This window comes from Idiotropiscis lumnitzeri, chromosome 8 (assembly GCF_059441095.1).
Source record: "Idiotropiscis lumnitzeri isolate Australia: NSW breed Sydney's pygmy pipehorse chromosome 8, RoL_Ilum_1.0, whole genome shotgun sequence".
NCBI lineage: Eukaryota > Metazoa > Chordata > Actinopteri > Syngnathiformes > Syngnathidae > Idiotropiscis > Idiotropiscis lumnitzeri.
Window position 1 is genome coordinate 9,298,333 of NC_142398.1, and position 17,361 is coordinate 9,315,693.

The window sequence follows — 17,361 nt, forward strand, 5'->3', positions numbered from 1 at the left end:
TTATCTTATGATGACATAAAGCTTGAAAGTGTGCGGATGAGCGTTCCTACTGTAGGCGCATCTGTTACATATCTGATTTAAAACCACATTTGAAAGAGGGCCCGGGTCATATTTGAAAAAAAAAAATCTGACCTATGGACAATTTAGTTGGTTTTATATGGAGTACTTATGAGATGAACCCTAATGACTAAGTGAACTCTTCTTTTTTCACAGCCCTGGACAAGCTGAGCACGCAGCACCTCTACCACCCGACGCAGGTGGAGATCGTGCAGTCCAACGTGGTGTTCGACATCAGCAGCCTGATGCTGTACGGCACGCAGGCGGTGCCGGTGCGGCTCAAGATCCTGCTGGACCGCCTCTTCTCCGTGCTCAAGCAGGAAGAGGTGCTGCACATCCTGCACGGCCTGGGCTGGACCCTGCGGGACTACGTGCGGGGCTACATATTGCAGGTCAGAGACCGGCCGCCAAAAACAGGGGTGGGCAAAGTACAGCCCGAGGGCAATGGAGTGTTCTTTCATCTAGCCAGTCTTTAATAGCCAAAGCTCTACTTTTGTCTAAGTGAAACTCCTCAACACACTCATTTATACAGTAGTTCCTTGGCACCAAGAGGCCACAAGATAGTGCCAAAGCACTACTTTTGTCTGAATGAAGCTACTCGACTTATTTCCCTGGCACCAAAATGCCACAGATGGCGAAAAATCACAACATTTAAGCTGTTATCGCACTAAGCGGCAAATGTTTGCAAACGTGGCAAATTGTTGGCGTTCTTGTCAGGTCTCTTTAAGGGTGACAAAGATGCTCGGGGGCAATTTTTACTTGTTACAAACAGTTTTTGTCGTGGCCAAGAAATATGTAACATTTTGAAAGTATTTGGGACAAGGAGAAACTGTCTGCAAACATCTTTGCAACCTTTTACGAATACTACGTTAGCTAGAATTGGCCGCTCAGTGAGATACCTGCTTTACTGCTTTGGCCTGAACACCAAATAAGAAAAGTGGTGATGTGCCCAAGCAAATAATGTAGGCTAACAGAAATCAATTAATAAATAAATACAATGGGTAATAATATATATATATATATATATATATATATATATATATTCTATTGCCAAATCATAGATATGCATTTATTCATTGCCTTTTTATTAAAAATAAATTCCCCATCCTTTTGGGTCATCACATTTTCCATGTATTTTTTATTTCTTCTATTAAATACTTGTATATATATATATATATATATAAAGAAATTCATATAAATTCACAGGTTGCAATTTACACCATTTTCTTGAAGTGGTCCACAAAAAGGTGGATCATGGCCCCCTGCACTTATTTTGGTGACAATCATAAGATACTATTAATCCCGTGACAATTCGACTTTGTTCTCCTTGGCGGACACATGAGTAGAGGGGAAAAACTTTTCTTTTTCTTTTTTTTTTTTTTTTAAGAAAAGTTAGAGAAAAATGTGACGCCAGCAAACTACACCTCCCCTCCTTCTTCCTCTATAATTGCACAAAAGGGTTCTGGTGCTGAAACCCGAAGTGTTCCTGAATGAATTAGTGTGCAGCGAGCTGACATGTGCATGTGGTTTTCTTACTGTGTGTTAGTGTGTGTTGTGTTCACATGTGCTTATCTGTATGCAAGTGTGGTGCACTATTCCAAAAGTGTAAGTGGAACAGCATGGCAGGAGAGGAGGAAAGGGGTGGGGGTATTATTAGTGTGTGTGTGTGTGTGTGTGTGGAGAGGTGCAGTGTGTGCACGGAAACGGCTTCTGTGACTTAAAACACTTGCAGATCCATTCGCGCGCGCACACACACATGCACGCATTCATTGCTTGTCGTTTGCTGTGGTGCACTGTTTCATATCGAGAGCTGTTCCTAATATTTTGCCTTGCACCTAGTTAAACGAGTTCATTGAAATTTTGCAATAATCTCCACATAGATACTCTATAAAAAAAATATTCATCTTTGGGCAAGCAGCATTTGTCAATGCCACTCTTGAGTCGGAGCTCATTAGATGGTGATGCTGTGCCTAATCAAGTGGCTGGCCTGTGCACGCGTGTATATAGTATGTTCACTTATTCAAAAACTTTTAATTTGTACTGCATTTAATATGCATTTAAATGTGTTTTAAGGAGTAAAATTAATTGAATTAAAAAAAGAAGAAATGACACACTTTATATTTGTTGAAAGTATTTATTTGTTAGTGCTTGGTTTAACAATGCAGGTTTGAAAAAAAAATATCACAGTTTGTAATGACATTTTCTACAATTAATGAGTATGTGTTCACTATTTGGCAAGTTGAAATTATACAATAAAATATTAAAAACATTAAATTATAACTAGCAATCAGACAAAGCAATAGAGCTGAACCACATAATTTATCTCCTCAGTTTGTCGAAAGTGCTTTCTTACTACATTGTTCTAACATTGTAATAACCTAAATTTTAAAAGTTACCAGATTGTTTAGCAGTAACCACAATTGACAGTTACGCACGAGGCTGGAAGTGCTGCAACCGATGTGACTCTGACATGAAATCATAATTATTATTACCACCACCACTGCTGCAATGAGCTCTTATTGTTGGCGGCTAAGTAATAGCACGTGCCACTACGGCCTTTTAGCTGGTAATTTACTGAAGAAATTAAGCACGGCGCACCTCGCCTGCAGCAGAACAAAAAGTAAACAGACAGACGGAGGGACGGGGGTGTGACTAAATATGCGTACACTCGGCAATTTACCTTTGTAATAGGCTGCTCATAGTGCAGAAGTTAATCAATAGCATTAACGACTCCAGTGGATGGAAGTTTGATTTGAAAAGGAGAGGAATTACACGTGGCATCAATAACCATTAAAATAAATGATTGGCTTTTTTTTTTTCGGGGGGGGGGGTGGCTATGGTTAGTTTGGTTTTGTTCAGTCATGTGCACATTTTCTTTTCACTGACACATGAATTGGAGTGACTATATTATATTATAGTAGGATTTTTTTTTCATTTTATAATCATTCATTGACATATTATGAATAAGTAAAATAAATGGCAAAAACAAAGAAATAAAACTTAATTTTCACTTCATTCACAAAATTACAAAATATATCAAAATTGGTTCCGGGCATAATAGTTAATAGTTTTGAGGCATATTTTTGTAGTCGACAACCAAGTTTTGCTTGACTTTTTCTCCGGGGTATTTTTTATTTTTTTTTGTTCCCCAAACTCACTCCAAACAAATAAAAATGTGAAACAAATGTTTTTGAAACTTGATTTATAATTTCCCACCCACTCCTCATTTTTTTTTTCTGCGGGGAAATTCTAAGCACTTTTCCTCTACTACAGCTGATGAAAAATTTGGAAATTGTTGCCCATTATTTAAGTTGCCAATCCCTGATCTATCAATCTATCTCCATTTCCCATGTCCATACATCCATCTTCTATATCTATCTATCCATCTATCTCGTCGGATCATTTAGCTCAAGTCTGAAAGGTCCACATGCAGTTTGGATCTTTTCCCTGCAGATGTGATGAGTGGAAAATAGTGCGTGTAATGTCTTGTTTATGCCTTTTCACACATTTGCATATGTCAGTGCGGGCTTCCCAGCAGTTCAAACCGGGACAACATGGGAACGCTGCCCTTCACTTTGGCACCACCGCCATGACTCTCCATCTCTCGACCCTTCATCCTTTTCATTCAGTCATCTTTGTTTTCACGGGCCAATATGCCCCCCCCCCCCCCCCCCCTACCCAACCCCCTCCCAATCCATTCCACTCAGGCCACAGTCTGTCGCGGCTCCCTCCACTGTTGGCCGCACACAGATGGGAATGTCATCAGCGTTCCCCCTCCACTCCGTCTCCCACACTCTCTATTATGTCTTCCTCTTCCTAATCCCTCACCCGGTGAAAAATAAGTTGCGCGGGAGGAAGGGAGGCGAGTGGAACGGGGCCCGAGGAGAGTGGAGAGGAGCCGGCATGTGGGCCCGGTCCCAGGTTTTTCCTGAGCGACATTCCCAGTAATGTTCTGTCCTTGTAGAACATTGGGCTGCCTCCGCTTTTTATGAGATGCGGTTTTCCTGACTCCACACGGCTTCCAGGAGACCCAGATGGAACCGCTAACAACTCCCAGCACTGCGCGCACACACACACAGTCCTAACCCTAATTGCACACACACCCGGAGGAATGCTTATTCAAACTATCAGGCGCACACGGCCGCAGAATCACTCAGGCCCGCCAACACTCACTGCCGCATGCCTCCACATGAGGGTGTCTACTAACCATTAACTCACACAATCTGACTAGCAGGAAAAAAAAATGTACATGCGTAGCAACATGCATGCGGTTTATGTAATTACACGCATCGGTGGTGCAACGGAAAACCAGACACTGTACAGTAACCTCCCGCGCTTCAAGATATTTGAGCACTGCTGCGACGAGCAAAAAAAAAAAAAAAACACGAGAAACTGATGACCTCCTAAAATGTTTCAAATTGGTTAGATTGCTAATTTATACTGTATATACCACAAACTATGATCTAAAACACTTTTTTTTAATAGCATACAACAACCAGTGGCGTAAGAAACGATCCAATGAAACGATTTTAAAGTGTAACGATTCGATTTGGTTTAGTGGGATTCCGATTTGATCCGATGTGTTTGTTGTTGTATTATGGCTAGATTATTATACACTTTATATAAAGTACTTTCTGTTGTATTGCAACATGTAAAATTGCTTAAAGTTTATTTCTTTCTTTCTGAATAAGTCAAAAAATAAATCAAATAACCAAACAAAAGTTTGAAACTGTATTGTTGTCTAGGTATGGGCAGAAATATTAAATTGGGGTCCCTCAAAAGTATATCTAAAAGAAATGCAATGAGTGCAATTACCGATTAATAAACTGATAATTACAAATCAATCAATTGTGTGCAGTCCAATTTAGATTAATAACATCTTGACACAGTGGAGAAAAAATGGTGAGCAGTACTTGGCTGTAATCAGTAAAAAGAAGAACAAAATGTAGCTCTGGCAAGTCCAGCTTCTTCCGCATGCTAGGCAGTATTATTTTTGCTCAATATGACACTGGCATTGAAACAGGAGTTCAGAACATTCAGAGTGAATTTTATTCTTTGGACAAAAGTCTTCAGAGAAAGTCACGTTACGCGAGTAGCAAAAGTGACTGCTGCTCCCCCAAAACTTCCATTTTAGGTCATCCCGTTCACGACATCTTTTCCACTCGCTGGCCTCCATACGCCACTCTGGTCCTCCTCCCTCCATCACCACCCCTTCCCCTTGTAACCTGTTTTCTGTTATCACTGCTTAATGCCTCACCCCGGGAGATGGATGGGAGAGAGTGAGAGCGCGCGTCCTCTTAAGGTGGAAATTCTTATGTTCATATGGTTATGATTTGGGCGGGAAGGTCAGGCTCCAGTTTTTGCTGGAAGGCTTGCACGGTTTGTTAGCCACGTGACAGCCCGTCAGTACTTAATCAAGGTGATTCTTCCCACACACACACACTCACACACTTATTGTGTTTAGTGTGCTTATTTATGAGTTATAATTAGAGAAAGAAAAAGGATGTGATTCCACATTAGAGATAAGCAGCATGTCGTTACCTATTCGCTAAAAAAACAATCAGCGCTGGACAGCCAATGGGCCGGCGCGGCAATATCAGGTGGACATTTTCTTCCTGGTCGCTTTTCTCACAGCTCGCAAATCCGCCACTAGGCTCCTTACACACACTCAAAAAAAAAAACAAAAAAAAGCTGCCGCACGCCAAATCCTCAGCGCCTCGCGATCCCGAATCTGAGCCCCAAATGAATTCAAGCTGGAGCGACGAGGTTACGAGCAGGTTACATGGTATGCAGGAATTTGGGGAATAATTCCCCTGATATTGGATTCGGAGGAATCGGACCAAAGAGTCAGCGAGGCCTGGCGAACCGAGCCTGCAGAATTGGCTACCTCTGCCAAATCTTGAACCAAAACTAATTTGGATTAACACCAAACGGTAGCTTGATATTAATATCAGTTGAGAAATTATGGAAACATGCTTGAATTTATTTTTAAAAACCTTTTTAAAACTAAGCGTAAACTAATTAATTTGCTTTGATACCCATTGGATGCCACAAAGTCTGGATTTCAACGACAGTTCTGTGTCCGATTCCAATTCTATGACTAGCCCGATTTTTTGGGTTTCTTTTAATTTTTAGTGACACTTACTGCATCAAATATTTAACATTAATATCTGAAATATCCCACATACACGGATTAAAAAAAAATTACACGTCATTAACGTCACAAGATTCAAGTGACAACACAGTGTGTTTCGATCACGTCAAACCTGCATTGACGGCCTACTCCATATACAGCACGATGTGTGAATTTATTAATTATTGACGCTGCGTTCACATCTGCATGTCAGACAGTATAATTTATCCATATTTGAAAGCGGGCTGCCAATCTGAAGATATCTGATTCCATGCGGTTTTTTTGGGGTTTTATTTTTCCGTTAGCTACCATGACACATATGCCAAATAAGGGCTGCGGCTATCAAATATTTTCCTATTCGAATATCCTACTGAAGATTCTATGGAGTAATCAATTATTCGGATAAAATAAAATAATAGAATAATTAAATAAATTAAATTAAAAGATGTTTGCGTGGTTAAAGAGCAATTATGAACACATCAAGAAAATATCACATTTCACTATCATGAAATTTCAGCACACATTTGCCTTGTTCTATTAAAGAGCAAAAACCAGTGATCTTCTCTATATGAATCCAGATTGTCTACGCAAAGAACTGAGATTTCAGGACAATACCAGCCACTCGTTCGTGGTCTCTGAGCAGGTCAGCGCAATCCCATTTGAGCTGGATTTGCAGGTCCCGGCAGCCAAAAAGCGTGCAGGAATGCACGGGTTGCAAACACGAAAGCCGCTATCATCTAAAAGGACTCTTCGTCGTAGTTATTCACGTTCACGTTAAGCGTCAAACCGTCCAAATCCAATTGCACCTTGGGACCATCCATCATATCTGGCAAACGGAACAGGAAGTGGAGGCCGTTGCTTCACTAGATTAAAGCTTGGCTGAGGAACAAGTCACAGCCACTACAAAGACATCGTATTCATCATTGAATCGCAGTCCAATTTATGAGCAGCTCAGCTTGTCCAACAAACACTGCAACACGGTTTTCCTGTCACTCACGTCTCTCGGCGCTAGTGTGCTCTTTATCGTTTGGAACAATCGCGTGCAGTTCAACGAAGCAGCGAGACATTTTTATCATTTCATGGCTATTTGATGCACACATTGAAACCCAAAATTCAACTGACGACAAAGGACTGCGGTGTGTTTCGAGAATGGCATAATTAATCATATTATGTTGGGAAATTACTTCTTGAGAGACACTTAAGTAATTAAGAAATCCATTAAACGCCTGCATTACGCGCGTTTGCAGCGACATGCATATTTCACACTTGTCTTGATGCATGAGGCGGGTGCTATACGATCAGATTTAAAGCTTGTGAATATTTCATGGCCAAATGTATAGGCAAAGTGTGTATGATTTAATCTGATGGGGGAGTTCAAATGATGCGCGGGGAATGTTTTACATGTTTATTTAACATAGAGTTTGAAAAATGGATGTCGTCACCATAGAAACCAGAATCAACCATTCGGCATCAATTACGGACTTTAATATGAATTTGCTCATTTTTCGTTTCAGAATTTTTCAACAAGATTAAGGAACTGAATTCACCTCTTTATATTTAAATTTGTGCCCCTCGGGGACCCGCCCCCCTCTGAGAATACAAACATACACACAGTGCCTTACCCGGCTCCCCACTGCCAAATCCCTCCTGAAAACCAACTTCAAAGTGCAGTCGCCAATCCTACAGCTTTATCCGCCGAGTCTGTAGCATCGCTTCCCATGGCCCTTGCCGCCACTCCGACATTCACTTTGATTCTGACATCAGCGAGTCTCAGTCCAAGTCTCCAAGTGGCCACCAAAGCTTTCGGCTGCTCTTTTCTTAACTTGTGCCGCGATATCATGATTGGGGTAGAAAAGAATATTCAAATGGGGCCCGTCCCCGCTATGCCGCTACACTGATCAGTATAATGAGACTCTCTAGCTGCACATTTGCTTTTTTCTTTCTTTCTTCTCACCAGTGTGGACGGAATCCACCCATCGATGCTGCCGAGAAAGTCTCTTAAAGACGACCTAATTGAAACTGAGAACCATCCCGCTTGTGTATCAGGAACTTTTATTTACCTCACAAAGGCTTGGATGTAATTACCGCCTCAAACGGAATTCCTTAAGCTGTAATATCCTGTGCCACAAGCTGGAAATGGCTTCTGGAATCCGGTGGTGGCTTTTTTTCAGGGGTCCGGGGAAATTGAATTTTACTTCAAGGTCAGCGACACTAATGACGGCGCGCAGGGGCACCGGTCCGGCGGCACGGTGGTGTATCGATCCGCACAAGAGGTTCTGGCCCTGTATTGATTGTCACGAAGAATTGTTAGGGAGTGTGGCGGAAATCACCGCTGCGGTTTTTCAAAGTGAATTGGGACCCGCGGGGATCGGGTTAGTGCTGAATTATATAAAACAGCCTGGAACTGGAGTAGCAGTCTGATGCGAGGAGTTAACCATCGTAATCGATACCACCCAAAAAAAAAAAAAAAGGAAAAATAAAATTCCGGTGTGGTTTCAAATGCGTTAGAGACCCACAGTGACCGGGACAAATGATATAAAACAGCTCGGATATGGCATGGCGGGCTGATGCGAAAAAGGAACCGTCGTGATCAATACCGTCAAAGAAAAGAAAGAAAAGAAAACAGCCTCCTGCTGTGGTATTTTAGATGATTTGGTACACACAGCGACGGGGATAACACAAATGAGATAAAACAGTCTGGAAATGGAGTGGCCATCTGGTGAGAGTATATGTATACATATATGTATATAAAACTGTCATTATACATGCAAATAATTTTAAAAAATTGTGAAATGTTTAATTCTTTAGAAGAAAGTAAAAATTCAAGGAAGAAAAATTGTTTTACATTTTGTAGGCAGAAATTGCGGAAGAAACTGCTTTGAACGTGAAATACATCACTTCACTTGGCCAGTGAATCATTTGCGAGTAGAGGGACAACCGTGTATCACACTTTTGTGAATCACTGATTAAGTGATTCAATCATCACAGAAAATATATTCTTCTGTGCCGCTCGTTCCAACCACAATGTACAATACACAATACATGGACCTGACATTACGCAGGCTCGGGCATCCACGCACATTGAATCGCTGATTCATTACTCTTATGCAGGCTGGTTAAGTTTTGGCGGCCGGCCATCCCACGGCGTGAGCGAATGAATGCGTGTCACTTCCCCCCACAAGTGGAAACATTTAGACACTCGAGTGTGTCCCGAGGTGAGAAGCTGGAGAAGCTCTCGCTCATAAAAGGCAGCGGGGAAGGCAGCCTGCAAAGGAAGTGAGCCAGTCGGACGAGCGTGACACACACGTAGGAGGACCTCACACGCTCATTTTGCCATGGAATGCATTTAGCGTCCTCATTTTTTATTTTTTCCAGAGCACAAGGTCAGCATGCGACTCGGGTTAAAAAGGTGAAAATGACTCCAGTGGGATCCAATGCCTGACACCTGCTGATACTCGCCATTAAGGACCAACATAATGTGTGCAACAGACGGCATTTTAACACGCCTCTTTTCGGGGGGAATTCATTTCATTTCCAGCAAGGGTCGTCGATATTGTGGTGCTTGCCAGTCACCAGTGATTGACGTTCCAGGGTGTAAAGGCTGCCTAGTCCCAGAACAGCAGCAATTCTTTTGTTTTCGCTGTGGACTGCACACCAAATTTTCTGCAAAAGAATTGGAACAGATAGACTTCAAATAGATTCAAGTGAACCTGACTAAAAACGGCATTGAGCTTTTTCACCATAGCCTCTTTTAGTTGTTTTGGTGAGTTACCCCTTCAGTCTCCTCTTAAGCAGGTGAAATAAAATGCGTGCTCCAGGGGGTTTAAGTCTGAGGATTCACTTGGCCAGTGTGAACGTTTTTTCCATTTTTCCCACTCTCAATTCTCTTTTCAATAATGGCTTTTATTTTATTTCCAGAGGTTTTTTATGTTTGTTTTTCCGAGGATTACGACTCCCCTTCAGTCACCTCTTTTATTGTTAGAAAGTATTCTCTATTGGCTTTAAGTCTGGGGATTGGCTGGACCCATTAGAAACTTTAGACTTCATCTCCTCAGAGTTGTGTTTTTTGTTTTTGTAATGTTGGATCACCACAGTCACCTCTTTAGCAAAATTCATGCCACATCGGTTTTGTCTGGAGGTGAACTTCAACTCAATCTTCATCCGCTTTGTAACCCTGAACAGGATAAGTGATGTGGAAAATGTACCTGTTCCACCGGACAAGTTTATATCTCACTGGTACTACTGGTACTATTCAAGTGCAGGAAATTAAGGTAATTGAGACAGAATGACCAAAGGTCAAATTTAAGTTAGAGTACAGTAGCAAAATTTGCCCCACATGACACAACTACGTACATGAGACCTAGCATAGAATTGCGAAAAATGTAAACACAATTCTGAGAATTTGTACAATCTAGTCTCACTTTGGATCAGTTTTGATGGGGATGTTACAAATAATTTCATGCGATTAAATGTCATGAATGGTCGTCTTTTGAGTGACACGTTGATTTTTAAAAGTCATAAATTTTCCTTGTAGACATTGGCCCTCTTGATTCTTTGCAACATTTCATCGAGCATTTCCACATGCTTTTGGGGGGATTGTTTGGCGATGAGGAAAACCCTCATCTGTCTTTTTTTGACTGTTGTCATGCAAATGCAGGCCTAACCCTTCTACCAAAGCGTCGGTCTGGCTTTTATTCCGACAATAAAATGCATCCAACACCCAACGGTGCACCCAAGTCCTGTGGCCTGGCCTACGTTGGTCTTGATTATTATCAGCACTCCTCACAAGGTTAAAGACATTTCTCTTTTTATTCGTTTGGTTTTCAAGCTCGGCCACGCCAATAAACAATCAGCACATTAAGTGGCGTGCAAATGGAATCAATTCATCCGGCTTTGTGCAGATGAGTGCAGAAAAGCAGGCGTGAAGCGGCCGCTCTCTGTGTTTGGAGTGGCTAATTAGGAGCCCATTACGGGCATCGCAGCGTGGCGCTACCTCGATTGTTTATTAGCGGGATTTTGCCGAGGTGAAGGAGGAGGGAGAAGGGAAAAGAAAAGGGGCCTAATAGTCGTAATAAATGAATAAATGCGTACCCAGTACACACACGGACTCACGCAGTGAGAGTGCATGCCAACGAAACACTTGTAAAAAAAAAAAAAAAAAAAAAAAAAAAAAAAACATACGTGGGAGTGGGAGCGGTGGATACGAAATGTGCCGACCAGCTCCGTGCATGCACTTCTTGGCTCGGTCCTTGTAACGACTGTCTTGTTAAATGGCTAAGTGGCTGGAAGCGGGGACCACCGGGCACAGCGATCTGTCGCTGGCAGGCCGCTGCCTGCAGGCCAACTGCCACACACACACACGCACACCCCCACACGCACACACACCGGGTGTGATGCTGGGTCACCAGCATGATGAGTCAACACCAAGTCTTGATTGGAAATGATGTCGCGCAAATCTGAATTTAAAGCACAGCGCTGCCTTTTCAATGTTTTTCTTTTGCGTGAGGGCCCGAAGACGTCATTTAGTTTTGGATGATTATTAACAATTTGAAGACAGCAGCTTCGGCAGCTGGGTTGATGAGTGGTCAGCACGTTCCACTCACAGTGATTATACTTGGGGTTCTAAACCGGGCTTCCACCGTACTGTGTGGAGTTAACGTTCTCCCTGAGTGGCTTTGCTCCAGGTCGCCTACTCTGGTTATATCTCACGTTCCAAAAAGATGCATGTTTTGCGCAAAATCTTTGATCACCTAGCCTGCGTTTCGCTCCATTACTTATTGTATTTCTGTCTCTATTTTCCTGTTTTGTTCCTGAATGTATGTGTTTTACTCACTTTTTTTTTGTTACCTGTTTTGTCATTTCTTCACCGTTTAATCTGACTTTGAGAACCTTTAAAAAGCACTCGACTAATAATAATTACCATTATTATTGGTATATAAAAAATATATTTTTGTTGTATTATGCGATAGAAAAGTAACAGCTGCAGAATTTTAAAAATGTGTTTTTCACACATTACTGTGAATAAATCAATAGATTGAAATCAGTCATAACTTTTATGTTCAATGAGCAGTAGGGCTGCTACTGACGGTTAATTTAGTAATGCATTTGTCTGTTGATTGTTTTGTCAATTAATTGATTAACATTTTTTGATTTCCATCCCTTTATTTGGCGACATGACATGCCATGCAGAAAATGCACAAATTTAAAATAATTATAATTCAGTTGCAGGTTTGGTCTGTAACATCAGAAAATAAGAAAAATGGATATCATTGTTTTCCAAATCAAAACATATGTTTGCAATTTACTTATATTGAAAAAAAAGACAATCAGCCTTCTTTTATGAAGGACGACAGAAATTTGACAATATTTACCATTGAGGGACTTGCGTTCCAAGTATTTAGATAATTTTAAATGAAACAAGGTGTCTAAATGACTTATCGACTGTGAAAATATTTTTTTGATAAACTGAATGGACTGACGGATGCATGGATAATTAATTGTTTATTAATTGTTGCACCTCAAATGGACTGCATGCATTTTCTTGCTTTTATCAAAACTGATCAGATTTTTTTTTTTTTTTTTACATGCTTATGCTTTGAATAGAAAGGAAAAAGTGTTGGAAATACTGTGCATGCATTTCACCGGACAGCATCAAATTGTAGATGGAGGCATGTTGAGGCCTTATTAAAGGTCTGCATACTTCTGAAGGCGACTGCAGTTCATTTCTGCGTGTCGATGAACACATTACAAAAATTCATCTCTGGGATCTAAGGCAGAGAGCCAACCGGTGATTCGGTTCAAGGCACAACCTCGTCACATCCTGAACATGCACGCGCACACACTTGTTGCGAGAGATTGTGCACAAGTACACACACGCAGTTCATCGCGTGGATCTGCCCTGCACATAAACAAAGATAAGAGCGGGAACGCTCTGCACAAAGCCCCGCGAGGCACCCGGTGATTACGAAGAGGCCGCAGTCGCGTGGCAACGTGTGTGTGCGTGTGTGAGTTGTGTTTACACGATGCCAGTCGCGGGGCAGAGTTTCCGCTATCAGCAGCTCAGCAGACGCTTTGTGGGTCGCCGCCACTGTCACGGAGGTGTTAAAATCCTCCCTGACTTCCTGACACCAGCCAAGCCGCGCACCATCTGACAATGTAATCACAGCTAGTCACTATTAAAAAAAAAGTGCTAACGCTCCTGACAAGTTGACAATGACTTTGGTAGCAGCGCTATGTAGTAGTGGTGTTGTCTCACATTTTTAAGTAGCCACCGTGGCTTTTTAGGGCCGTTTTGCCTCATAGATGATCCCTCAGAAAAATCCGCCCTGTGAAGGCGACATCATGCTCAGCATTTTCCAAGCTTTGCAAATCTAATTCCCGTAAATTGCCAGGCACGTCAAACAGGTGGTCTTGGGTTAACGGCAATTTAAAAAAAAAAATAAAAAAAAAAGCACTTTAGGATGCCTGCACTCCCTGCCTTCCTGTTTCTCTGGGTGCTCTCGCTTTTTTTTTTCCCCATCACAAAAACTTTCAACCTTGACACTTTTTCCTCCAACATGTTGCTTCGTAGCGGACTGTTTTTTTTTTTGTTGTTTTTTTTGGGTTTTTTTGCTTTTGTGAAAACATTTCACTTGTTTTGAGCATTTGTTTTGCATTTTAAAATAAAACACAAAGTGACAAAAATTAAAATACATGTTAAGTCATCTTAGCTGTGGTAAGTGCCTCAGTCTCCACTTTGCTGCAGCACTCCATCGTTTTCTTGTTGCCCTTAGTCTCCTCTGGGATAAAAATGTGTGTCCTCTCGTCATGGTAGCGTGTCTCATCCCAACTAATTGATTCAATGCGTTATGGTTCTTCCGGTTTGCCGCTGTGCTATTTTAAAGTGGAAAGCTGACTGCCAATGCGAGTAGATTATTGAAGAGTCATAAGCAAGGCAAATCCTTAAAGCAGGCCAGAGCAGAGTCATTTCGTGTGAGTCAACTCGCCATTTACAGGATTTTTTTTTTTTTCATTTTAAATTAGTTTTTAAAACATGATGTGCAGGCTGAAAATAGACATTACCAGGCACCACTTTCTCCTTGTTCTTTGGCTGAGGTGAGCACCTCGGCGCTACGACCACGTCAACTCTTTATAAAATGGACGCAGAATGGAGTCATGAAGTGCTTTTGTGTTGATATCAGAAGCAAAGGCGCAGCCACCTTCTTCTCCGTTTATGGGCATGTTTCGCTAATCTCGCTACCGGGCGCAGACTCGCCTAAGTCGAAACAGGTGTTGCACTTTGCAATGGTGTGCGAGCACCTCGGGATCACACGCCCGACGCTGTTTTCTTTGCGGATTCTTCTGCGCCGTCGTATGAGTTAGAGTCATGGAGGCTGTTTTGATACGGGTGTAATTTTATATTCAAAGGCGCTACTTGTCAGCACTTCAAAAAAGCAACCATAATTTAACAGTCAGGCGATGTAGAACATGTCACTTACAGTATGTGGAGGTCAAATCTGTCCTCCCTTCCCTTTCTCATCTGACTTACATTACAGAAGCAACGAGGCACTCAGTAGGGCAAAGACCTCCATTAAGGTCGACGGATTGGGGTCTTCAGTTAACTAAATGGATTCCTGGCGAAGAGTAGTTTAAACAAGTTGCTTTATCGCAATTTGTAAAAAAAGCGTCATGAGAAACATGAGATGAAGACAATCAGTTAAGATTAAAGGGGCGGTTATGGAACACGCAAAACATTTGTCACATGACGCTGACCAAATATGTGTTGTTCCATGTTAAGTCCGTATGCGATGGACCTAGTGTGTAATGTAGCGATATTACAGCAATGTTCAGCTGTGCTTATAGTGTCTGGTGTACCTGAAAATGAATGTGGAGCAATTTTGCTAATCAATTGCCTCATTTGAGGAGCAACTTAATTCCAGGGACCTGAAGGAAAGGGTTTTGTCAAACACTAAAAATATAAATGTGCATGGCCTCACTACCTAGCCAGCCGACGCTCATTGCAAGCTAGCTAGAATAGCTAGCTAGCTAACTAGCACCGAGCTTGCCTCAATAATTGACAACCCACATGAATGTGACGTGACTGCATTGCTCACGTGCGCCCATCCCACCTACCCGCTACTAAATATAATGAAGAATTTTAAAACGGCTCTTAAAACACCCCACAACACAGGATAATCATTTAGAGCAGTGGGTCTGGTCATTTTACATCAAATACCACTTAAACTAAATAAATTTAATAATGTTTATCAAAAAATCCAAATCTATTGAACTTTAAAGTTAAATACAACTGAGCTCTACATGGGCAGTTATTCTTTCACACACCACCTTGCACCATTTTGAGAATCATGTTTCTGAGATGGCCAACAGTCCGTCCTTTGCCGACTGTATCGCCTCCATGTTCTCTGGCCTATGTTTCCGTCCACTCTCACTCAAGCACCAGTCACTTCCGTGATTTACTGTCACATACTCCATGCGTGCATCCATGTGTGTGCACGGGCACGGCCACATCAAACGGCGCTTCGCCTATAGCCGTTCCAATAGGGGGGGAAAAGTAAGGGATGAATAAATGCAAGTAAAGGCAGATGCATCTGGCCTGATGCGCAGACATCAGGTTTCCAAGTACGTGTCTGGGGAGGAGATCTGGTCGGCTTGGAAGCAGTAGAAACGGACGTCACGTTGGAAATTTATACAGCGCGGTTCAGGGAGCAGCGGCTGTAAATTGACAAGCGATGCTCGTGAGCAGCATTAGCCGTCTGTTTCCCTTTGTCTAATCTTCTATCTTCGCCCGCTCATCTCTTCTTCTTCTCGCAAGCGTTGTTATGTCTTACATCTGCGCTCGCCCCCAGCGCTATTGTTAACGGGTGAGAGATACAAAAACAAGGAGGAGGAGGAGGGAACAAGGGAACGAGGCAGCTCGGAACAGGAACGACGGGAGGAAATGATTTGCCTCTTTTGGCTGCATGACGTGAATTAGAGGCAGAGAACACATTTGCGGCATATAGTTTTCAACTTGCTATAAAAGCATTGGATGTTTTGCATTGGCTCAATGGCTGAAGAAAAATAAAGGTAAATATACATTGAAGGTAAAAGAAAAAAATGGAGCAAGTTAAGTTCTAAAGTAAATATCAAGGGAGGAATTGTTTAATTTCAAACACATTTAAAACGTCAAGGGTTAATCTATCTGCCAACTCGTAAAGGGAAAAGGTATATTGAAGATATTTAAAACATATAGAATTGTATCTACAAAATAATAGTAAAAAATAAAATAAAATAAATATACTTCCAATGAATATCAGTTAAATCAGTTAAAATGTTGTTTACAAAATAGAAACATATCCCAAAAAAATGTAAGTTAAAAAAAATCCACAAACGAATGAAAAAGCCAAAAAGAAAATACCTTTGGTCAAATTGTTGAATTTAAAATATTTTTAGTAACTCAAAGGTTAGTTTAATGCTAAAAAAAAAAAGTCAATCCATTTAACTTCCAATTGGTAAAGGAAAAAAATAATTATATAATTACACAAAAAATATGAGAAAGAAAAGACTTTTAGTTAAATATATATAATAATATATAATAAATCAAGGGTTAATTATTGGCCAAAACGCTTTTTTTCCAAATACAGAAAAAAAATTCAAGTAATGAAAAAGCTTAAAAAAAAGCATGTAGTCCTTCCATAAATATCTGTAGTCAATATATTGAATTTGCAATCATTATCAAAGCCATTCATATAGATGATCAAGCCAGCAAAACAACATGTCAGCATGGAGGATCCGCGCCGGGCTCTGATCGAATCATTCTACTGGATAAATGTCTCTAATGGTGACGCTCCTCTCAATAATGCACGAGCGTCACATCGCGTTTGCAGCGACACAAGCCACAAGAGCCACTCATGTCCATTATAAGGCCGGGACATGGAGAGTGAAAAGTGGCTGCAGCGCCACGGGAGCGTGACGTAATGCTCAGAGGGGAAAAAGGGAGAGTCACAATACTAATTCATGACTTGTGATGACCAAGCGTCACAGTGTGTGTGACACAATTCAAACCGTTTCACATTGTGAACATTTTTTGACATATGCTGAGTCACTTATTGGATGCGGGTCTTCATATATAGGCCCTGCGAAAATCTAGATGATAATAATTATGAAATAAAAAATTTGAGACCAAAAAAATC

At 41.4% G+C, this 17,361-nt stretch overlaps 1 protein-coding gene across 3 annotated transcripts in view; it reads left to right on the forward strand.

Annotated features, from left to right (window-relative positions):
• bnc2 (basonuclin zinc finger protein 2) overlaps positions 1-17,361 on the forward strand; it is a 181,017-nt gene that overhangs the window by 132,986 nt on the left and 30,670 nt on the right. For all 3 annotated transcript variants that reach the window (XM_088303370.1, XM_088303372.1, XM_088303371.1), the window contains one exon: positions 214-449. In XM_088303370.1, the coding sequence (XP_088159496.1) occupies positions 214-449 (236 nt within the window). The remainder of the gene's footprint in view (positions 1-213; positions 450-17,361) is intronic.